Source organism: Periophthalmus magnuspinnatus, chromosome 5, assembly GCF_009829125.3.
Source record: "Periophthalmus magnuspinnatus isolate fPerMag1 chromosome 5, fPerMag1.2.pri, whole genome shotgun sequence".
Lineage (NCBI taxonomy): Eukaryota > Metazoa > Chordata > Actinopteri > Gobiiformes > Gobiidae > Periophthalmus > Periophthalmus magnuspinnatus.
The window spans coordinates 13,027,693-13,051,848 of record NC_047130.1 but is presented as its reverse complement, the minus strand read 5'-3'; the positions used below and the strand labels follow the sequence as shown (position 1 = coordinate 13,051,848).

At 39.6% G+C, this 24,156-nt stretch overlaps 2 protein-coding genes across 4 annotated transcripts in view; both read right to left on the bottom strand.

Annotated features, from left to right (window-relative positions):
- Window positions 1–1,497: 1,497 nt before the first annotated feature.
- canx (calnexin) overlaps window positions 1,498–24,156 on the bottom strand; it is a 251,927-nt gene continuing 229,268 nt past the window's right edge. The window contains exons 1-16 of one of the 3 annotated variants that reach the window (XM_033967102.2): window positions 20,314–20,386; window positions 15,164–15,384; window positions 13,487–13,560; window positions 13,339–13,397; window positions 12,464–12,605; window positions 12,241–12,322; window positions 11,383–11,575; window positions 10,690–10,879; window positions 9,114–9,227; window positions 8,596–8,752; window positions 7,503–7,718; window positions 7,303–7,422; window positions 4,901–5,000; window positions 3,042–3,178; window positions 2,592–2,619; window positions 1,631–1,723 (exon numbers count right to left, since the gene is read on the bottom strand). In XM_033967102.2, coding sequence (XP_033822993.1) covers window positions 2,611–2,619; window positions 3,042–3,178; window positions 4,901–5,000; window positions 7,303–7,422; window positions 7,503–7,718; window positions 8,596–8,752; window positions 9,114–9,227; window positions 10,690–10,879; window positions 11,383–11,575; window positions 12,241–12,322; window positions 12,464–12,605; window positions 13,339–13,397; window positions 13,487–13,560; window positions 15,164–15,382 — 1,812 coding nt within the window. In that variant the 5' untranslated portion in view covers window positions 15,383–15,384; window positions 20,314–20,386 and the 3' untranslated portion in view covers window positions 1,631–1,723; window positions 2,592–2,610. Of the gene's footprint in view, window positions 1,724–2,591; window positions 2,620–3,041; window positions 3,179–4,900; window positions 5,001–7,302; window positions 7,423–7,502; window positions 7,719–8,595; window positions 8,753–9,113; window positions 9,228–10,689; window positions 10,880–11,382; window positions 11,576–12,240; window positions 12,323–12,463; window positions 12,606–13,338; window positions 13,398–13,486; window positions 13,561–15,163; window positions 15,385–20,313; window positions 20,387–24,156 lie in introns of those variants that run through there. The other 2 variants (XM_033967100.2, XM_055221684.1) reach the window with 2 other exon arrangements.
- The window catches only part of mgat4b (alpha-1,3-mannosyl-glycoprotein 4-beta-N-acetylglucosaminyltransferase B), a 41,021-nt gene continuing 38,158 nt past the window's right edge, over window positions 21,294–24,156 (bottom strand). Inside the window, exon 15 of the mRNA XM_033967103.2 lies at window positions 21,294–23,932. Coding sequence (XP_033822994.1) covers window positions 23,909–23,932 — 24 coding nt within the window. The 3' untranslated portion in view covers window positions 21,294–23,908. The remainder of the gene's footprint in view (window positions 23,933–24,156) is intronic.

Here is a 24,156-nt window from a genome sequence, read left to right as displayed (position 1 = left end):
AAAAAAATCGTCCAAACAATTTTATTAATAATTATTTTATTTAAACAACCCTACTACAAACCTACCCACCGCCCGCCAACCAATCAGTGCACAGTATTCAGAGTCAAAATGCAGAATAAACAAGATGTTAGAGAAAAGTTATCTGCTTTAAGTATAAAGCCAACACAGCCAAAAGAAATATTTTGATTTTATTTGAATTATGGAAAATTTGAAAAATGTTAGAATCAGTATTGGATTTGGATTTCACGTTGGAAAATACTAATGACTTGCTGATGAGTTCATGGTTTCAAAATAGAGCAGTTTTTAAAGTTGAAATTGTTAAACTGAAGGTCCCAAGCTAAATATTTGAACAAAGAAATATTTTTGGTTTTAGTAGATTTGGTGAATTCATTAGTCTATTCTAATATAAAAAATGCAAATACAGCTTCAAAGTTACACGAAATGAGACAAAAGATCCTTTTTTCAGAAGGATTATTAAGCTACTTTCCTATTTTAAGCTAAACACTTTTTACTTTTCAAATTTCTTTATAAATGGGCATGGTCTATAAAAAAATCTAATCTTCTCACAGTGGAGTAAAAGTGCCATGCCTTTAAAATCATGGGGCTGATTTGGCAGTGAAATATTTGGGAAGAACGGGGATAAGCGCTAGAGTTAGTGCCGGTTTCTTTACAAATGGGGTCAATTCAAAAGGAGGATTGTTCACCTTTGACAAACTAATTTAGAGTTTAAGAAACTGAAACAAATTAGCCGAATTTAACATTTAGCAATTTAGAATGGAGAGAGACTTAAAGATTTCTAAGATGACAAGTATGCAAGTGGGTTTAGGTCTGGTTTAGTCGTGAAACCAAGAAACTCCCGAGACATGATTTCAAATTTTAATAGAAAAAGCTATAATCCATGGCTTAACAAATAAACCATCCCTAATCTAAATAATTAATATTTTTGTGTCAAATTACATTCTGATTAATCTGGAAGAAGGTTATCGTATAGGCCCGATATTGAACATTTATCTCAAACTGATATTTTTTCTGCACTACCAGAATGTGTGAATTATTGTTTAATACTTAAGTTATAGTGAAGTTTACAAATTAACCTTTAGCATAAATTTGGTCATAATTATCGGCAAATATCTGTTATCGCCCACAACAGCAAGACAAATTCAGTATAACTTATCGGTTCAAAAAAATCCGTATCAGCCCCTGCCTAATTTAGAGAAAAGTTGAATGTAATTGTTGAGCACTAACATGTGAGTTTTAAAACCATTTCAATCCATTTAGCAAGTCATTAGCATCTGCTTTAGCCTAGCATACATCGCTAGCCTAAAAATCATAATTTAAAAAAGTATAGGTTCATTTTGATGAATATTTGGTTATTGAACATAATACATTTTATTTGTCTGACTGTGATAGACTTTTTTCTTCCTACCTTTCTTAGCTTTAGCATATTAGCTTAGTCTTAGCTCGTGTTATCGTAGTGACGGACGGCGGTTCTCGATGTTTTTATGGAATGATACAGTTTCTGAAAATTCTCTCAGTCCCAGGCTTTTCATCCAATCAGATTCTTCCTCAGGGCGGAAGGGAAGGGTCTTCTGGTGGCTGTTATCCAATGCCCTCAGAGAGAAGGGGCAGGGTTTAGGGTGCTTTTAGGGACAGAGGAGTTTGTTTAGTCCTTTCGAGGTCTCCTGTTTCTGGGAGATCTGCGCAGAATGTCCTCCTCCAGTTTCTACAAAATAAGGGAACAAATATTAAAAATTATAATTGAAAATACTGTGTCAAGAAGAATCAAGTTTGAAGGTCATTCAAATTCAAAGTGCAGTTATAGAAGTAAAGTTTGCCATTGTTTCAAAAGACCCAAAACTGTGACATAACTAATTTATACCACAAATGCATTTAAAGGTACAGTATGTAACTTTCTGCATGATCCCACGGAAACCATACAACCATACTTTGGAACATTCACTCAAATTTTATCCTGTACTGTGGAAGATTATAGCCAAAGGAACAACATTTCCATGGAGACAAGGAGGGCGAGGGTTTGTGGAGATGTAACAGTTAACAGGCATGTTTTTCAGTTCAATAAAAACAACCTAACTGAATGTTATTTTAGTCTGTCTATTTTTGACTAAAGAGTTACATACTGTAGCTTTAAATCCTTGCTTAGTCCCGTTCAACAGTGGGTCAAGTCCTAGTTTAGGTTTACAAGTTCATGAATGATCCAGAGCAGGTTAAACATCTATTGTTAAGTATATGTTTCCATGGAGATAAACCACAAAAATCTAACTGAATGTACCCATTTAGATCTGGTTTAGTTCAAGTTTAAACCTGTCCTGGATTAGTCCTGGGTAAGTCCTGGATTTTGTTTGGGAAATGGTCAAATGCTGAGCTTTAGAGGAACCAACACCTTGAAATTGAACACGAAAGAAGTCCCGTTTACAACTACCCCCTAGCCCCACCCCTAACTGCTTCACAGAAAAAGAATAAATCAACAAGTCTGATTTGATGATCTCAGGACAAAAGCACCAAACATGATCTGGGAATTTTAAAATCAAGATTAAAATGAACAATTGGCTGATTTTTGTTTTTGCATTTACCTCTTTGTAACATCCAAACTTATTTCTTCTGCAAGACAAACAGTGATTTAATGACATAAGCAGCAGAAAACGACTACTACACTTAAGAGTTGTTTTGATCCAAAGGACGACATGCACTTGAGAGGCGCAACCGCTGTATACAGCTTGAGGCTAATGAAAGCGCTAATGCCAACTCCCAGAGCAGCTTAAAACCACTGGTAATAACAGAAAAGGACATGTGTGATACTCCCTTTAATGCCTTTATTTAGCCTTAGGAGTGGAAGCACAACGTTAGTCAAATGAACTGCATAGACAACAGCTAGCATGGATATTGTTTATTCTGTATAATTAGCAATGTCCTCAGAGTTATCTAACTTGGACATTGTATTAGCAGCTTTCCTAGGGCCAGGTATCAATATCAGAACAATGCTACTTCTTATCTGGTCTAGAGATGTACAGTCCCATGTTTACCTCATCAGCCTCTGTGTCCTTCTCTGGCTCTTCTGCCTTTTCCTCCTCTTCTCCTTCCTCTCCTTCCTCTCCTTCTTCTCCTTCTTCTCCTTCCTCTGCTTCAGCTGCGTCCTCCTCCACCTCCTCTGCCTCCTCCGCTGAAATACACAATAAAATTAGCCATCACATCTCAAAAAGAATTTAGGAGAACACATGAGGACATATGTTTCACAGTAAAAGAGCCAGTGTCAACACAGTCAGAGTACCTAGCTGGACCCTTCTCCAGATCTGAGCCAGGATCCTGGTCAGGGGTACCTACCTGGAGGATTAACCTAATGGGGATGCTTAAAGTGGAACTAAGCACTATGTAGGGTGAGGAAGGAAGGAGAGAGGCGCAGAGACGAGGGGAGAGAGGAGCAGAGACGAGGGGAGAGAGGAGCAGAGACAGGCAGAGGGGAGGGGAGAGAGGAGCAGAGGGGAGGGGAGAGAGGAGCAGAGGGGAGGGGAGAGAGGAGCAGAGGGGAGGGGAGAGAGGAGCAGAGGGGAGAGAGAAGCAGAGGAGCAGATAAGAGAAGCAAATGAGAAGAGGAGTGGAAGAGAAGAGCAGAGGAGAAGAGGGGCAAAGGAGAAGAGGGGCAGAGGAGAAGAAGAGCAGAGGAGAAGAGGGGCAGAGGGGAGAGGCAAGAGGAGGGTGAATGGGACTTTCCTCAGGTGCTAGTTCTGACCAAAATGACCTTGTAGTGAAGACTATACAATAATATTACTATTACAGGACTTTTAAATCAAAGTCAGACCAACATGTTTAGTTTTAGACAAATGTGTTATTGTCAATTTCATCTTTGCTGCTATTCCTGTACTTGTGTAGTTGCAACAAAACAAACTCCTGATTGTGAGACAAATACAGTTATATTATTGTATCCGAGGTCTGCCTCCTAAACCCTCGCTCATGTTTCCTCCGTGGTTTCCTTCCATGGCCTCCTCTGAGCTTTGGGGCACCACTTAATATGGCGTATTTGATTGACAGCTGAAAAATGGAGGTGGAAATGGAAAGCGAAATGAAACCAGGCCTAGTTTAGCAGCTGTATTTGAAATGTGGTTGTGGGAAGGGTTTTTTGTTTAGTCACAGGGTTAGACAACCCTGGAAGAACCTCAAGCGCACAATTGCACAAGACATGTAAGAAACAAGAATGCTAAGCTAACATGCTAACCCATAGCTCCAATAGCGTTTGTCACATTTGATGTACGTACCATCAGCTGTCATGGCCTTCTTTATCAGCAAGAAGGCACCCTCACTGCTTACAATTTATTTTTAAATGTTTCTATCTTTACCCTTTAATTACCCTTTATATTTAAAACAATATTTAATCCCATTTAGCTCCTCATACAAACATCACAATACCAACCACCTCAATTTTATGGCCCCAGAATTAAAAATGGAAGTAGGTGAACGTCCATTTCAACACAACTCATTGGAACCATCTCCCAATATCTCTCCGCTCTCTGACCTCTCTCCCATGGTTCAGAAATGCCATTTTAGAACAACTTAAGCATGTTTGTAACCTTCTCATCACGATTTTCCTTACCAATACGAACTACATGAATCAACATGCCACAGCACATATAAATAAATAGATGTAAACTGTTAGACTGTTTAGGGAGGGTTGGTTAGCTGAGAGTCTGGTATGATTGTGTGTGTGTTTGTGTCTTATATGCCATGTTTTATCTTGAGGGGTTTCAAGGGGTTTATCCTCTTAAAATGTCAAATGGATTACAGAATTTGTTTTGCACTAAAATCAGAAACACATTTGATGCTATTATTTAGACCAAGCCCTTGAAACACTGCCCCCTACAGGTTTTATAGTGGAGTTGTGTAGTATTACCTGGGCTGGTCTTGTCTTCTTCCTGGCCCTCCTCCTCTTCCTCCTTCACGTCCGGCTGTGGCTCGTCGGTTTTCTTATACTCTGCAGCTGGGGTCTTCTTCTGTTAAGGACACAAAAAAAAGAGCCGTTGTTATGGTTCCTTTGGTCAATACAGAAAACAAAATGGTGCCTTACTGGTTTAAACATTTAACATGTGCATTAGAATCACCACTCAAGCTGCAACATTTATTTTAGATGCAAAAAAAAAAAAAAAAAAAAAGACACAGATGTTTTTGACAACCACACAACAAGTTGGGCTTAAAAGAACAACCTGTACTGTCCCAATTTCACCAGCAGAGGCAACAAAAGCAGAAACTTTAATATTTAATCTAGGGGTGGGTGATATATGGCTAAAATGTACACTGCCTGTTAAAAGTTTGAACACACGATCTCATTCAGTGTTTTCCCTTTCTTCACTTTCACTACTTTTCTACATTTTATATACATCCAGAAGACATCAAATACATGAAGTGAAATATATGTATGAAAATGCAATTATGTGACAAAGGAAAAAAGTTAAATACCTCTACTAAATATTTTTGACAAAGCAAAGGGGTTGCTACTTTAAGGATTTGACTATAATAAAAACTTAGTAGTCAATTAACTTTTTTTACTACTTCATATATTTGATGTATTCTCTTTGTATACAAAATGTAGAAAATAGTAACAATAAAAAAAAAAAATGAATGACAGACCGCAACCTGTAGTGTACATCACAAAATTAAAGAGATCATTTATTTGATGATCTATTGAAGGAGTTATACATTGCCTGAACTTCAGTCATCTGAGGATTCATGCTTCACTCTGAATTTTTATAACCACCATCTGAGCCTTAAGGACACTGACAAATAGAAGTGAGATTTGATCCTAGAGATGTATTAAACAGAAAAGCACTGGATCATGTCAAAAATCTTCTGATTCAAATGGCATATCACTGCGCCCTAGTTCGATCTACTCTACGACTGGTCACCGAGTCCTCGCGCTTCTGCTGCAGACCGGTCAGACTGAGCTGGCTCTGAGCTGTGGACTTCTGTGGACAACAGTCATGGGATCACTTATGTCGACATTGCTATTAAAAAGAAGTAGGACTGCCAGAAGTATCGAAAATAAGATACTATCGATACTTAAACCAGTATGAAGTCTAGATCCTTATTTGAGCAGGTATCAATACTAAAGCTTGAGCTGTATCTGAACAAGTATAAGACCACATAGACTAGTATATGTAGAGTATTGACCTTAGTCTGGAAGTTGCCATGGGTGTTGAAAAAATAATAAAACCCGAATGACAATGGCATTGGCCTGTGGATCTTGACAGCAAATATTGGGACTACAAAGCCGATTTAAAGCCTCCCAGAAAAAGGGGGCAGTGTTCACTTGTTGGTCACATGAACATTGAACTTTTTTCAAATTCTCCTCTGAAATTAATGGGATTCCTGCTTAACTTGAAGTACCACCACAAAGTGCAGTTTAGAAGCATTTAGAGGCAAAAGTGGGCGGGGCGGAATAAGGTCAATACCGAGAACACAGCTGCTTTTAGTCACAGAAACTATAGGAATACAACGTGAGGATTCATTGAGCTTTTTCTAATCAATGAATCAAAAACAATATAAAAGTCTGATATTAGGTTTTTCTCTGATCTATGTTATAATATTGTTTCCTCATCACGCACATACCTGAAGTTGTGCTTTGTTTCATTCACACATGTTTAACACACAAACCCTGCATACTGAAGCTTTTCTCTCAAAGAGAAAACACACTGTTCCACCTTGTGATGTAATGTGGTAAAACAGGAAGTGCGCACTGTGTTTTTATACACCTTTACTGGAATCATTTGGATTATTTCAGACCTGGAATTGCCAGTGTCTACTGAACTAAATGCAAAAGGTAGACGTTAACTTGAAAACTACCACTACATGACATCACAGAGTGGAACAGAGCATTTTGAGCTTTGGAGATGTGGACAGACTAATGATAAAGGGTTACTTAAACATGTGAATGAAACAAAACACAACTCCAGGTATGTTTTTTAGGAGGCAACAGCATTATAACCTAAGCTCACAAGAGTCAAATTTTGTGTAATATTGGACCTTTAAATTATTGTGACCAATATTTAAACAGTTTACTTTATATATGGGGACACACATTAGCAAGGTTAATGAATTATTTTATAAAATTCCCACAAAACTGAATTTGTGGGAAAAGTTATAATTAATCTTAATTTTAAATTTTTTTGTTTTTTATTAAGTTATAGGTTTAATTTGACAAGTATGGCAATTGAAATCACATTAGTCACAGCATTCACATCTCAGCCATTTAAGAGTTAAACTTTGACTACTATCCGGAATAAGTGTGAGGAGCCATACCTTCCCAGTGCAACAAAAGACGATGATGAGGACGAGAGGAAGAGCGACGGTCAGGACGTACACGATCCATAACCACGGACGCTCCTCTGCAGCAGACAGCATCTGAGTGGCTAAACCAGGCTGAAGAGACAAGAGAACAGGTCAATGTGAGCCAGAGGAGCAGAGAGCCAGAGGAGCAGAGCTTAGAGTTCAGTCCTTACCTCGGCAGCACTCTCTGCAGTCTTCTTGAGGGCCCATCCTTCTGCTGCCCACCTTTCTGCTGCGTTCCTGTCATCAGTGATGAAGAAGTTATCGAAGAAGATGTCGGACGACATGGACCACAGCTCCAGGCCCACTGCGCTGAACGCACTCATCTTAAAGGGCTCCAAGTCCTCGAAGAAGGCTGGGTTTGGGATCTTACGGGGCTTCCACACTCCCTGAAGAGAGCAAGACCAAAGAGGGTTCAAACTATGCAACCTTAGCAAGATGCGCCAAATAACTTTTTTCCATTCAGTTCATGGTTTATCAGAAGATGTCACAAAGAACCAGTTCCAAGTTCCAGGCCATAAACAAACTTAAAGAGGGGGTCTTTTACTTCTATGGGGTATTAACTACTAATGCATAACATATTTAGATCACCATGTTACCTTTCACTGTTTTGAAAATGCTACATTCACAGAAAAACAGTGTGTTAACATGTTTGATAAGTTTCACTTTGGTCGCACTCAGTCACATGGGAGGAGCTCGGAGTAGAGTCACTGCTCCTCCACACAAAGAGCCAGCTGAGGTGGCTTCAAAAAATTTAATTTGCATAATACCTCCTCTTTAACATCCAAGGAACACCTCTGTACATGACCCATGAAGCAATAGTTAAATAATATAATTTTTTTTCAGACTGGCTAAAACTTTTCAGTTGACTAAATTAGCATCACATTCCTGTAGATTAAAACTCAAAATCTAAAAGTAATAATTTAACTAAATCTTGACAAGAACGAAAAATAGTTTTAGTCAAAAAAGACTAAGACTAAAACTAAATGATAATTTCTTGTCAAAACAAACACTGATTCCCAATCTGCCATAGTGTCAAAAGGGGAAAAGGTTCCAACAGTGTTAAAACCCCCGATGTGAGTGCCAAACCCAGAGACACAATGACTATAAGTGAACCTGTGACCGTTTGGCCCTAGGGTGAACGCTTATAAACTACACCACTGCCGGCTCTCTAACACAAAGCAGACACTATAAATAAAAGTTTATTGTTAAGCTTCTGTTGACAGATCTGAGTTAAATTTGGTCTTGTCCAGACTGTTGCATTACCTGGTAGTTGGGGTTGTCAATCATGGGGGGCTTCCACTTGCCCTTGTAGTTGGGGTTATCCACCATAGGCCTCTTCCACTCGCCACACCCAGGAGCAGTCTCACATTTGGGGTTAGGGACCTGAGGAGCCTCCCACTCACCGTCCATGTCCTCATCCCTGAACACACACACAGATGTTAACTCGCATTAGCAGTCATATAGATACGAATTTTGAGCAGATATTTATTCATATTTTTGGTGTATTAATAATGGAACTAGTACATCACATAATACCATTTTTCATAAATATGCAAATTTGGGAATTACAAGTTTAAACCTCCTGCTAAGGCCCACAAGTAGAAATAAAGAAGTCACGACAGCAGATCAAATTTCAAATATCGGTGAGGAAAAAAAGTATAATCCATATCACACCATGTCTATTATTGTTGCGGCCTTCAACGAGCCTTCTACTATCAGCACTGCTATGCTAAACCCCGGGCTAAGTGTAGGTTTAAAATAAAAGCATAAAAGTGTGTTACCAGTCGTCTGGTTTGAGGGCGTCGGGGTCTCCAATGTACTCTGGCTCATCGTCCAACCAGCCTTCAGGTTTAACTGCAGACTCATCAGGGACCTGAGCAGGCGCATCCTCATCCCTGCACAAAAGTATGGGTTAGGGGACAGTCCATTTGTGTTGTGTGTTCTTATTTAAAGCAATACAGATGACACTCTAGATTATGAACCCCTACATGTACACAGCATCACCAGTAAATCACTAGTCATATAAATGCTAGTAAGTCTATTTAACAGGATGAAATGTTCCAGTAGGGCTTTAAGCAAAAATGTTTAAGCTGAACTCAATTACTTGTCTTGTTTACAGTTTTTGCCTTCTTAGAGTGCCCCCTACAGTTTGACTTGAAGCACTACAAAGTCAGTTAACCGTGAATAATGCTAAAGCTGAGCCAGTTGACAACTCTGCATATGACAGGTTGTCATGTTTTTCTAATTGTGACTTGGTTTGGTGGGTTAGTACTTGTGGTGAATATTTATCATTTATCAGCAGTTGGTGGAAAAAGCTATCACTATTGTGTAATTTAAACAAGTTGTAGCTTTTGTTAACATTATGGTTGCTAACAGTTATGGATTTACGATGGCATTACATTCTATAGGTTAAGAATATTTAATACAGATGGGGGCAGCTAAAATTAATATTATTAAAATGTACATTTACAGAGGGTTATTGGGTCTAGTCACTGATAGAAATGATCACGTTCAACATTCGTGCATTTACCTTTTGGATATTTCATGGCAAAGTACAATGTAATCAATACTGAAAACTGTCTCTTTCTCTCCGATCTGTGAGTATGACATCATGCCAACTGTAAGCACTGCTCCGTCTGTAGCTCTGTGACTCAAGTTAGACTTTAATCTGTGCTCATCTGGTCTTCTGTTAAATTATTTTAATAGATTCTTATTCCAGACCAAGGTTTAAATTGTTTTCATACCTGACAGTTTCGACTTGTCACTAGCGCTCTTCCTCAGTTGAAACTGTCACATGTGAAAAAAACCAACTAAATCTTGGTCTGAAAAAATAATCTATTAAAATGCAGAAAAAAGTACTTAAGTACAGAGACCTAAAAAAAAAATCTACTTAAGAACAGTACTTTATTACCAGTGCTGGAAGGCAATGAAGTACAAGTAGTAAATTGATGGGTAATAGATTGATCACAGGCTCCTGAAAATGTGCCGTTTAAATCCATTTAGACTTTTTTCTTGAGCTTTCAGACAATATCATTTTTTCCTGGTAGTTATCGCATATGTGTGCATTGTGTCACTGTGGTAACTGATAAACCTTCAGCCACAGAAATGCACAGAAAAGTCGACCTCCAGCATAATGTCACTGCAAAGTATCAATGTAATATCAGCTGTCTGTGTCCAACCAGGAAGACAAATTACAAACTTTACAAAAACTACACAAGGTTTTTATTAAATTCTTAACTATAAATCATGTTACTGTGTTTTGGTGACATAAGTAGTCTAACCTGTCATATGCACTTTAAAACATCCCACAGACTCCCAACTGTAAATGCCTGCTTTATAGATGTGTATTTGTCTTACCAGTCCTCAGGCTTGGTGGCATCAGGGTCCTGGATCTTGGCTCTCTCATCCCAGTCCTCCGGCTTGTGGTCGTCGGGGTCTTCGATCTCCGCAGCGGGGTTCACTGGAGGCGTCATGTCTGTGAGCAGGCTTCCACTGTTCACCACTGTCTGGTCCACCAGCACCTCGAATGAGTTATCAGGGTTCAGCACTGGACAGGAGGTCAGGAGGTTAGGGACAGAGCTCAATCTCACTCATTTGGTTATAGTCAAGACTTATTTAATTTTATAACTTGTATGTTGCGTTTTGGGCCTTCTACCTAATGTACAGTTTCAGATGGAGAATATTCCACAGTATGTCATTAAACATTAAAGAGGTTATGCAGATATCACAACCTTTGAAACTTTATTAGTGAGTAGCAATGACATTTTCTTCTGTAAAAGCTCACTGAACAAGAGCTGCTTCAGTTTAATAACAAATATAACAGTCTACAACTCTAAATATTTACTTTGTACCTGACAGAATCTAGAAAATCAAGTCAACAATACCAGAAAACCAGTTAACACTAGCTAAACAAAAGGAACACTGCAGACTACACACATTTATCACTGATACAGCATTCCCCACAGATGTAACCTGGTGCCGTACAAGATCTCCACAGAGACAAGAGGATGGCAAATCCACAAGGACTAAAAGAGCACTAAACCAGCTTACCCAGTGTATAGAGGTGGGTCTTCTTGTCGGTGTAGTAGGTTCTCAGGTCTGAGTCGGGTTTCTTGGCGTGCTTTTCTTCATATTCTCCGGTTTTAGGGTTCTTGTGTCTGAAGATAAAGTGCAGCTTGTAGTCCTCTCCACATTTGTCTGGTCCAAACATGATGGTGTACGGGGTCTTGTCCACAAACTGGGCCTGGGGACACAGAAAAGAGGACTACATTACCCACAATTCAGTACAACCAAATAACTCCATATGTGTGGCATCTATTAGTGAGCAGAGACTACAACCATAGTACTCTTTGCTGGTGAGGATTGGGCTATGGTGCTAATCGCAGTAATAGTAGTAGTGCTAGTGGTGGCAGTTGCCTTAGCAGTGGTTTTAGCAGTATAGTAGTCGAGTACAAGCAGTAATACTAATAGTAGCGGTAATAATAATTGGTTGCGTTATGAATTTCATCCTCTTCAGTATCGATCCCAAAAATGATTGTTCTATCTAACATATACTGAACAATAAGTCGATAGTAGTGGTAATTATTAGTAGTAATAGTAGTGACAGGCCTAGTTATGAACAGCTTTGAATGTGATGAGGAGAATTTTGAAGTTGATTCTTTGTTTTATGAGAAGCCAACAAAGCTGTTTGAGGATGGAAGTAATGTGGTGAATGGTGGGAGTCCTGGGGAGTAGTACTAGTAGCAGCAACAGCACTAACAGCAGCAGTAGTAGCAAAGGTGGCTTTTAGCTGTAGTATTGACATAAATTGTGATATTAGCAGTATCAGTAGGTTTAGTTTAGTGGCAATAGTAGAAATAATAGCAGTAGTGGTAATTTTAGCAGAAACTTTAGAAGTAACAGCAGTACCAGATCTAGATCTGGAGTCTGGGTGAGCAGTTTGACGTAGGCCCCTCCACAATCGATCCCAGACTGAAAGTTCACCTCATATCTGGAGGAGGCACACAAGTAAGGATATAGTTAGGTCTCAGGATACAAATGACAGTACATACATTTAATACAGTGTAACAAATCAGGAAGTTTGGGTTTTGTTAAATAAAAAGTAAGTAGTAGTAGAGGTAGAAGGACTTACTGCACAATGAGGGGCTTGTTGGTGAAGGAGAAGGGCCTGAGCAGCTGGGCGGAGATGGCGTGGTGTTTGGCTCTGGACTTCAGCACCAGGCCTTTGTCTCCTGGAAGTTTGGTGTCCTTCATCTCCTCCACTGCCCATTTACCTGAAAAAAAAGGTCAGATCAGAGGGGAAACAGGCCACATACAGAGAGTCAAATTTTGGTTCAGTTTAAATCCACTGTTTGTTCAACACAAATACCACCAAGTGCAATGTAAAACTGTAATACTAATGTTTCACAGTATGGCATTTAAAACCTCTGCATATCTATGGAAACCAGAAGACTGCACCATCAGAAAAGTTATAGGTCAGATGTGTGGGCAGGGAGAGACAGGGAGGTAAGGGGGAGAGGGAGGCAAGAGGGAGGGAGATGGGGAAAGAGAGGGAGGGATGGAGAAAATCCAAAAAAAGAGGGATAAGCAAGTAGGGAAAGAAAGAGGAGGTAGAGAGAGGAGACAGGGGAGAAAGAGAGAAAAGGGAGAAAAGAGAAGAGTAAGAAAAAGTGAGCAGAGACGGAGCAGAGCAGAGAAGTGATTAAGAGAAAGGGAATTCCCATTACATTAACAGTAAACATTAACAGAAAAACATAAGAATGTATGTTTTTCATATTTCTTTAGGGATGGGCAAGTTAATTTCAACTGATGACTGAAATTGCCAACTCATTTAGGAATTGATATTTGAATAATCATTATCTTGTCTATACCCAGATGTCATGTGCTGAGAGAAAAGAGGTTTAGGACTCACACAATGCAAGAATTTAAAAATGTATTAGCAAAATTATTGTTTGCAGCAACAAAAAAAACATAAATGCTGTATATACAATGTTATATAAAACCTACCGTCGTATTTGGCGATGTCTTCATCTGCATCTTCCTTCTTGGCACTGGACAGGACCCACCTGTGAAACATACATTTGGATCAGGAATAACACACACTACAATAGTACAACAGTACTCTGGACTTTCCAAATACTGTGTGTGTCCTCACCCGTCCATTGTGTCCCTGTCAAAGGACTCTGCAAAGTAGTGCTCCCCTCTGGGCTCTGGAGCCTTGTACGTCACCTGCACAGACAAGGGCACACAGGCAGTTAGTACAGGACTCCCCCTCTCCTTATAGCTCTTTTGTGTACAGACAAATTAATATGAGACATTAGCTTTAGCCCAAACATGTCACATAACACATAGGCCTGTCATAACACATGTTGAAGTGCTACATATTGCTGAAGTAAATATACAATGACCAAAAAGCAGATTTAAACAATGAAAACTATTCTGAACCTACAATATTGTAAAAAAAAACATGAGCTGCAATAAATAAACAGCAGAATAAAACACTTTAGTACTTAGTTTGCATCTGTAATGGGTCATGATTTATTGAAACTTTTACAGCTTAAATCTTATCGTATACTCAAAAAATAACCAGTAGTGCAAAGAAAATGTAACACGATAAATACTGACCCCCAAAAAAGTATTGCTCCATCTGTCATGTGTTGAGCAATAAGTAGATAGTAATTATCGTGACAGGCTTAGTTTCATGTCAGACCTGAACAGGGAATGGATCACATTTTCTGCATAGCAATATTAGAAAAAAAAATGCACATTTTTATTCTAGGGATATTTCAAATTTCAAATGGAAACGGAAGCACCATGAAACTAAAGAGGTGGCTGTTTACACATTTTACAAGTTAATATATGAGTTTTGCTACACCATTTAAAAATGTGATATTGATGATGGGACATATCAGCTACTGACCACCACAGTAAGTCAAATATAGAAAGTCATTGATGATCATTGTAGCCAAAAACTATACTGAAGTAAGAGTACTGTTACTTCAAGTAACGATGGATTGGTCCAAGAGTAAGTGACAGAGTAACTCTCCGACTTATAATTTTAAGTTAATGTAAATTGAAGGACAAAACATTAAATAATGAACCAAATCTGGTATTTTCAAAATGAACTAAACTAAATCATATGTGAAGGAGCTACAAGAAACAAATTATCAAATTATTTTATTTTGTCAACATAAAGTCACTATAGACTTACAGTGGGAAGAGGAACTGCAACTTTTACTCAAGTAAGTGTACTGTTACTTGAATAAAAATATTACTCAAGCAGGAATAAAAGTATGCTGCTAGAAAAGTACAATTTCTTTAAAAGGTTACTCAAGTAAATAAGTGAGTAATGTAACTGAATATTAACCAGCTCTGGTTGGAGCTTAATCCTGAAACATGCTTGGTTCATTTCCTTATTTCAAATGTATAAAAAAGTAATATTTTAAATAACTGGACGTAGCAGGAACAAAATATATGCAAAAATTCTTCCAAGCCACTAGCAGGCTGCCATCAGGCCTCTCACGGGAACATATTGTAAAACGCAACATATTACTGAGGCAAACATGGAGGATAAATGATAATACTGTAACTAATTTATGCTACTGATATAACCAAAAAGCAGTATTATATAAATATTTTTTTAAATGGTTTAAATTTGTATTTTGTTTTGCCAAATCAATAAATATTGAGCCCTAAATATGTGTTCCAGCTCTCATATGTTGAACAATAAGTCGATATGATTATTGTGACAGGCCTAGCAGCCATGTTTGTTTATTTCACTTCCTGCTTCACGCATCCTGATTGGCTTCTCTGAACTGTTTATGGATCTTACTTTGGGAGTGGGTGGGGCTTTGGTCTCAGGAGGACTTGAGTCTTCATCTTGGTCCAGATCTTGGTCTTGGGCCAGTTCCAGGTCTTCATCCTCTACGTCCACATCATTGAGGTCTTCCAAAAGATCCTCGTCCTCCTCGGACTGAGCGGAGACACTGAGGGACAGCGAGAGACACAGGAGCCCCAGGGACAGGAGCAGGGCCAGGCGACCAAGAGACATTTCTGTAGGAGAGAGAGGAGGGGACAAGTGTTAAGTTTAAGACACTGGTATAAAACAAAAGATTTCTGTAGGTATCGCCAACATGTGTCAATTTCATAAACCTATATAAAGAAGTGGACTAAGTGAGTGTGACGTCATCCATAGCGTTCGGCTCCATTCAAATGAAGCTCATCGAGGCTAGAGCAGTTATAGGGGCCAATTTAGAGCCAAGTTCCATATTTGCCACGGTTTTCTAAAGTAAAGTGAATGGAGTTGATGGGGCAAAAATAACATGGTTTTTGCATTAGTTACCCATCTGAAGAGGCACAAGGCATGTTTTGAGTCACATATAAGCAGAATTGTAATATTTTGTATAACCAAAGTGAATGTTAAAATGTAAGAACATTAGAGCTTACATCTTCTATAAGTTAACATTACAGTTCTTTTGAGACCGTGTAAGAGCATGGCACTTAGCATTTACACAATGTTTTTATGCATTTCCCAAACTCTTACAGTGTATTTGAAGATTTGTTGCCATTAAATCTAGTGTCAACCTTCATTCAGGGGGATTAGCTACAGTAGGAGAGAGAGTGTTAGGTAGAAGACACTGGTATGCAACAATGACTAGGTTATTGAAAATTACTTTACGCCAGTGACAGAATAACCCTAAAGCAAGATTATTAAAAATACTCCTATAGCACAGTATTGTTAATAAAGGAAATAAATAGCCCAATGAAACACTTAAGATTTGAGCTGTAGAGAGACTTATTATCAACACAAACCATTTATTATACTGCAAAATTTTAAAATGGTTCTTCCGATCTTATACTGAACAAAAAGTTGATATAGTCATTATTGTGGCAGGTAGGCTCCGACTGGCCCTACTGTGGGATACGTTGGCTTGCTGCGTGAAGTCTGCTCTGATGCATGCTTTGTTCACAGCCGATCTCCATGGAAACACACGGCACATTGATTGGCCGCATTCGTGGGATGCATGAAATGGGACAGGCCTTGGGATACGGCATAGGTTTGAATCCCTAGTTCAGTCTGCATCCCTGGTTTTGGGTCTGTAGCCTGGTCCCTGGTTTAGTCTTGGTTTTAATCTGTTTGTTTCCAGACTGCTCCCAAAGGGCCCTGCTCCATCATGACAAGTGTTGGTTTGTAGTCAGGGTTACGTCAGCCGCACGGGGGCGCCGTTTTAATGACATTTCTCTGGGGGATTATTAGCACCTCTTTAACCACACACAACACACAGTCATGGGACAAAAGAGATAACTGGAGAGGGCGAGAGGGCAGGAGGGAAGGGGGGGTGGGAGGATAAGAAGAGACGATGCACAACAGTAGAATTAAATACTAGGACTGCGGTGATTAATCACCTAAAAACATAATAATCATAGTCGTATTTTGATAATTATAATGTTATCTGGACCAGGGTTGTCAAAACTACTGAAAACCAGCTATTAATTGATACTAAAACTTGTCTCAAAACTAGATACTCATTAGAGCAGGTATCAATACTAATAAAGTCACATTCACAGAACAGAAATGAACCTTTCCTGAATAGCTTTAGAATGACCTTGAGCTGTATCAGAACTAGTAAGACCACACAGACCAGTATATGCCCATGGACCACTATGTATACAAATATAAGGTCACAAGGGAATATTAAAAAAGTACTACCGTTTAATGTTGAAAATCACATTCTATTGTCTAAAGAAAGTGTTTTCTTTAGAAAATAGAATGTGATTCTATTGTGTAACAGGTTTATTCATTAATATGGGAAACAAGTTTGAAATTTTAGTATTGTGACAACAAAGAAGTAAAGTAAAACAAAGATCCCAAAAGAAAGCCGGACATAATCTGATTAAATCCGGATTACAGTTCTGACAGATGTCTATACCTCACAGGTGTCAGAGTTGCACTTCTCACTCAATTGACTACTACTACTGTGGTTGTCAAAAATATGAATATACCCAGATACTAGGCAGATACTTGGGCTGCAATGATGAATGGACTAATCATGACAGTCATATTTTGATCATTGTAATTGTTATCTGAACAATACAGACTCGAAAAAAAAAAAAAAAAAACTTTTAGAACAAAGACACAGGCATTATTACATTAAAATGTCAATAAAAGCCTCCAATCACCATATTTTGATGTTTTAGATTTTCAAAACCAAAAATCAAAACAAAACTACTGACTAGTCTACTACTAGTATTATATAAATATAAGTGGCATTTTACTGTATTCAAACTTTTCTACCAGTACCAACAGTCTTGTTTCCTGGTATAATGGTTCCTGTAGGTTATGAAGCGTTTCTACATATGTCATGTGCTGATACAGACTTTACTGGTCTAACCAGCTGGCCCAGAGCAGGCAGACTGGTCCTGAACTGAAACTACAAACATGACAGTGCACTGATAACATGCAGAGGTTAGATCCAACAAAAGCTCACTTGGTTTAGGCTGGGTTTAGTTATTTGCCTAGTGCCAGGCTCACTGACAACCACAAACTGTTGATTTTCAATTGTTTAGACAAGGCTACATTACATCAACTAATGAAAAAGACACCACATTAATCTGACTAAACACAATATGAGCAACTATGAGAGGGTCAGAGGATGGAGAGGAGAGGACCAGAGATGGCACAGAGGATGCAGAGGAGAGGGTCAGAAGATGGAGAGGAGAGGGGTATAGATGGCACAGAGGATGCAGAGGAGAGGGTCAGAGGATGGAGAGGAGAGGGGTATAGATGGCACAGAGGATGCCGAGGAGAGGGTCAGATGGCACAGAGGATGGAGAGAAGAGCATCAGATGGCGCAGAGGATGGAGAAGAGAAGGTCAGATGGAGCAGAGGATGGAGAAGAGGAGGTCAGATGGAGCAGAGGATGGAGAAGAGGAGGTCAGATGGAGCAGAGGATGGAGAAGAGGAGGTCAGACGGAGCAGATGGAGCAGAGCAGAGGGTCAAAATGGAGAGGAGGATGCAGAGGAGAGGGTCAGATGAGCAGATTCAGCAGAGGAGAGGGTCAGATGGAGCAGAGAATTCACTGTGGCCATGCAAATCTCACCACATGAAATCCATCTTGTGGTTCCGTCTGGACCACAGCGTACACATGTGGTACTGCACTGACTGTAGCCTGATGCATTATGGGATATGCAGTTTGAAAGGGCCCTCTGTTTCTCATAAAGAGGGCAGATATTGAGCAGATCTCATTTCAAAGACCCAAAGTGGATTCTCCCTTCAAACCATTTCTAATCAGTTCTGAGCAGCAGAGCCAAGCTGTCCCACATCCCCCTATCTCACCATCTTTATGACCAGGGACCGCAATAAAACTGTGGCAGAGTGGTTATCCCGTCTCCTCCTCTCAGTAAGGAGATTGAGGGTAAGAATCTGTGAATTATTTCTCAGTGCGTATGGGCCTGAGGAGGCATTAGGCCCATAGAAGTTTTTGGTGGCTCTTTTTTGTGTGTACACATTTGTATTGTAAACATGAGAAACAACAGCCACAGCTGATAACTGGCAAAACCATTTTGTAAACGCATTTATTTAAAAGGTCCTAAACAGAAAAATTGACTCTTGGAGTTGTGTTTCGTTTCATTCACACATGTCTGAGTCACCCTTTATTATTAGTCTGTTAACATCTCCAAAGCTCAAAATGCTCTGTTCCACCTTGTGATGCTATGAAGCCGTAGTTTTCAGCTGGGCGACTACCTTTTACCTTTACTTCAGTAGAGATGGGCAATTTCAGGGCTGAAATTATCCAAATGATTCTAGTGAAAATGTATGGAGTTTAAAAACACAGTGGAGCACTTCCTGTATTACCACATGACTTCAAAGTGGAACAGAATGTTTTTAGTTTGCTGAAGAACTGAAGCCTAAATATGCAGAGTTTATGTGATAGACATGTGTGAATGAAACAAAACACAACTCCATGTTTGTTAATGATGAGGAAACATAACAGATCAGAAAATAGTGTGATACAGGTCCTTCAATCAATAAGTTACTAACTACAGAAACACCATCAACAATTAAATCCAACGTAAAATCAGTCATAAGATCCCAAAAATGCACTACATTAAGTAAGCTACTACATCTAATCCTTTTTCTGTGGTTCAGTGGAGATGTTTTCCGCCTATCACGAATAGTATGCCCATAAATCGCATCTCCATAAATAGGTCCATGATGCAAGATTGGTCTGTCCGGAATAACCCGCATCTTTCCGCGAACAATCACTGCATGTATCCTCATTACACAACCCGCTAAGTACATGCGACACGCTAATCCTGAAATCTTACGCTTTTGGGGGCCACACCTTCAATATTTACACTGAGGAATCCAGCGGAAAAAGCAGGGCAACCAAACCGAAGCTTGAAATTGGATTAACGCACGGATGGCTCACCTGACAGCCCGTGAAACCGTCGCCTCTCCCCGGCGTGTTTTACTAAATAACCCGCTCCTCGGTTACTTATCAACAGTTTGACACATGCAATGCAAACCTATGCAAACTACCTCCCCCAAAGCGACCGCTCTAACGGCTCTTAGCGAAGATTAGCCCCAAGTCCTCCACGTCGCTTCTGGAGCTGTCCGATCAAATTACTCGCCACTTCTCCAGATCGACAAGCACAATAATGATCAGATAGTACCTCTCAAACGTCACCAATCTAAGGCAACATGCTTAAATTACAAAGCCAAGTTTGCAAAATAGAGCGTGGCTAATTTGGCTATTGCTAACTGCTACTTCACCTGAGGTTTATTAGCTTCAGTTAGCTGCTTACTCCCATACTCCAGCACGCTTTCGCACATTTTCAAGCAAATTTACAATGAATTTTGAAACCGATCTAAGATATTTATATCCAGACATGTGAAATACATTCGTAGCTATGTGTAAAGTTGTATTTGAGTGGAATTATTCAATTCAAAATAAAAAATTAGGAGCGTTTTTCCTCACCTCCAGCTCTCCGTGAACGATCGCCTGGGAACTACTGAGGAGGGTCACGTGGTTCTTTGGGGGTGACAACGGCCCGCCCATGCTCGAAGGGGATTGGTCCAAAACGGGCTAAAGGTTGCGTCTTGCTGTCATCTGTCAAGCGCTGATTGGATAAAATTGACTGTCTGTCAAAGAGCATAGAGCCCGCCCCCCGGAGCTGAACCTCGTGGACAGCGCTGATTGGGCGGAGTGTCACAGGAAGTGAATGCTGAATGGCCGAAGAAGCAAATCAAAGCTGATGGAAAGTGGAGCTATCAAATCAATGGAATTTTACCAAATGTCGTTCATAAGAAGCGTTTGTAATGGCTTGAGATGGTTAATTGTAAAATTATTGTTTATCATTGTAATAGTTTACATAGTTTAGCAGTGACAGCCTATATCGTGATGTGAATTTTTTGAGTGAAGGCGGACTTTCATGTTGTTGCTTATTTTTAAGGAACGAAATTCGTTCCTGTAACTTGTTTTATCAAATGGAACTGTCTATTTACGTTGGTATAATGTAAAACAGGTAAATCTAATCTATGGCTTGGGGCCAGATACGGCTCTCAGACCAATTTATCTTGGCCCGCAGGCTTCCTGCTAAATTGGCCCAGATTACATAAACAGTGCCGTTTACCTGAACCTAAAATTAACATTGGAACATAGTAGAAACACTAGACCTAGGGCTAAAACACACAAACCAAACACGATAATTGTATGGAATAGGTTGGTTCATTAAAGATGCAATTTGTAACTTTTCTTGAGGAGGGTCTTCCACTTGCTTGTGTCCATGTAGATGTTTTCCTCTGCCTGGAAACTTTTACAGTGTAGCATTAAACTGGCAAATTCTCTCTCTCTCTCTCTCTCTCTCTCTGAAACTTATCTCCACCTGAAGAAGTTTTTCATAGTGCATCTTTTAATCCTTTAATTTTGTCACAATAAAATGATGAGAACCACCAGGCTTGATTTAAATAATATTCTTTATTACAACAGTTGGACCAAATTGAAATCCTAAAACAGAAACAGCATCGATCCAGTACTTTTCAAATAAAAACTGTACAAACACACTCGCTCAGACAGACTCCAGGGGACGCTACAGGAGATGTTCACTCATTCTCTCACTGATTTTTATTATCATTTTTAAATATTTTATTACAAAAAGTGAGACAGCACAGCAGAAAAAGGCCTCAGGAGAAGAAAGGGCAAAGTTCACTTCAGTAGTTTGTGTGTGAGGAGGAGAGGGCGCGGTGCAGGATTCTGAGAGATGTAGTCAAGGAAGGGAAAGGTGAAGGATGCTGGGAGCAGAAGTTAAGCGCAATGGCTTTGTAAAAGAGGACTATCAGACTTGTATGCGTGGCGTTCGTGAGGTGTAGTCACAAATTTAAGTTTGAAATTTGTAGTTTTGGAATATGCACATAGGATTCTTGTATTTGTAGTTTATTTAAAGCTTTCACGTTCCCCTTATTCAGGCTTTATGAAATATATTTACCATCTTAAACTTAAAGTGGAACTAAACACTAAATCAACTTTTTCGCTACTAAACTGTGTACACACATTGTCTACTATTCCCAGTCCCTTTTTGACAATTATTGTGCAAACTAGTGAGTGCCATTGCAATTTCAAGTACTATGTGACATCACACAGGAGTGCCGTGATTACAGCCTGGAAACACCAGGCAGCAGGGGCGCAGTGTGGATACCTGTTAGACCAGTCACACTCTACCTCTTATGTCCAGACCCCCCCCCCCCCTCCATTTTTTGCCCATTTTAACTGCTCTATTTGCAATGTCGTTGTGGGTGGAGTTTAGGTGTTTAGTCCCACTTTAATTTATAATAAGCATCGATAAGGAAAAACTACAGCTGAAAGATTGGTCACCATTAGTTTCACATAGAACGCTCAGATTTACTGCACCAAATAAATCCTTTTGAACTGCTACTATTACAAGAACTCAAAACAGCTGATTAAACAGAATCTGAAAGCTTTAAGTTGCTCAGTTGCAGGGACGTTTGTTAAGGCAAGACACTTGAAAGCACGTTGTTTTTGTTCAGTCAAAATCCGGATCGGAACGTTTTCAACAGTATGTAACTTTCTGGAGGTGGCACATCACCTGCACGACTCCATGGAAATAAGAGGTTCAAATAATACTCCATGAAGATATACAAGTTGTACACCATACTGTGGAATATTACAGCCAAAGAAACATTTCCATGGAAACAAGCAGAAACAGGCCCTCCTCCAAACCAAATCATAGCCATGTTTGTGGAGATGCAAGCCCACTCAGTAAGGACACATGTTTTTCAATGTTTGCTGTGCAATAAAACTAACCAAAATGAAAGAAAAAGCTTATAGTCCAGTCTATTTTTTGGCTAAAAACGTACGTACTGTGACTTTAAAATTAAACCAGAACTCAGTAACCTGTCTCATTCCTCCTCTGTACAGCGCCCCTACCTATAAATATATTCTAATTATCCAGTGCAGTGTTTTCTGTATCTACATACTTAGTTCTTCAGACTTCAGGTACATGAGGTTGGCAACACTTATATTTGCAAAGGTGATTTATGTTCCTGTTCTAGAGACGGCCAGCAGGGGGAGGTGCAGGGCATTTTATGTACAACCATAGACTGTATAAAGAATTGGACTAAGTTAGTGTGATGTCATCCAGAGTATTCAGCTTCAACCAAATCAAGCTCATCAAGGCTAGCGATTGTAGGAGAGAATTTGGAGCAAAGTCTATCATAGCAACCAAAAAAAACCCAATCCAGAGCGAGGCTGCTGAAGATAACAGTCCTTCCTGCCCGCACTGCTAATGTAGCAACGCTGTCAATCAAACCTGTTGCTAACGCTAGCGGGAGCGACCTCGGAGAAAAAAGGCACCTGTTTGGTCTGTAATCAGTGCTCATATCTTGATTTAACAAGACAAAATAATGAAATCTAAATAGCAGTATCATGTAGACGGGGTGAAGCCGAACATTTTAAGACCAAAATGAGCCTGACAGCAGCAGTTACACAGAGAGGGGCGACAGTTTTTCGACAGAAAGTGAAATGGAACCAAAGTCAAAGTGTGCCCATGCTCACTTTCTATCTGGAACGCAGCGGCTAGCGGGTTAGCTATGCCCGTTTATATATACACTCTATGTTCACAACTTAGTAAACATTACACAGATTGTAAACAGGTTTTGGAATATGGAAAGGTTACTGAGTTCAATTCAATTTTTTCCAAATAATTTTGACCATCTATAACTCCAAATTCAAACAGGTTCAATGCAGTTTCTCCCTGATTAAAAGGTCATTTCTATCTTTCCTTCCTTCCTTATTTGTGTCCTAGGTTACTCCCTTGGTTGCGTCCTTACGTGCTTGGTTTGTGTCCTTGGTTTGTGTCCTTGGTTGTGTCCTTGGTTGTGTCCTTGGTTGTGTCCTTGGTTGCCTCTTAGGTGGCATCCTTCGTTGCTTGGGTGCATCCTCGGTTGCTTCCTAGTTTGCATTCTAGGTTGCAATAATCCGAAGTGACTAGTGGGTGGAGCTCTATGAGAGTCTCTGAGGTATCCGTCATAACAGAGGGGAAAGGGGCAGGGCTCCTTCATTCGGCTTTTTTAATGAAAATCTGGAAGAAAAAACAAAAAGAACAAGGACATAAATTAATCTCCTCAAGCTCTAGTCCAGGTACAGAGCTGTCCTGTTTGAGTCTGGGTTAGTCCTGGTTAAAGGCCTGTACCAGATTTTTTCCCATGTTTTTCCATGTGAGCAAAATGTGTCTTGCCCCAGTTCAGATATAAGCAGCTCTTTAGGTCAAATACACTGCCTGACACCTGAATACACTGAATGACC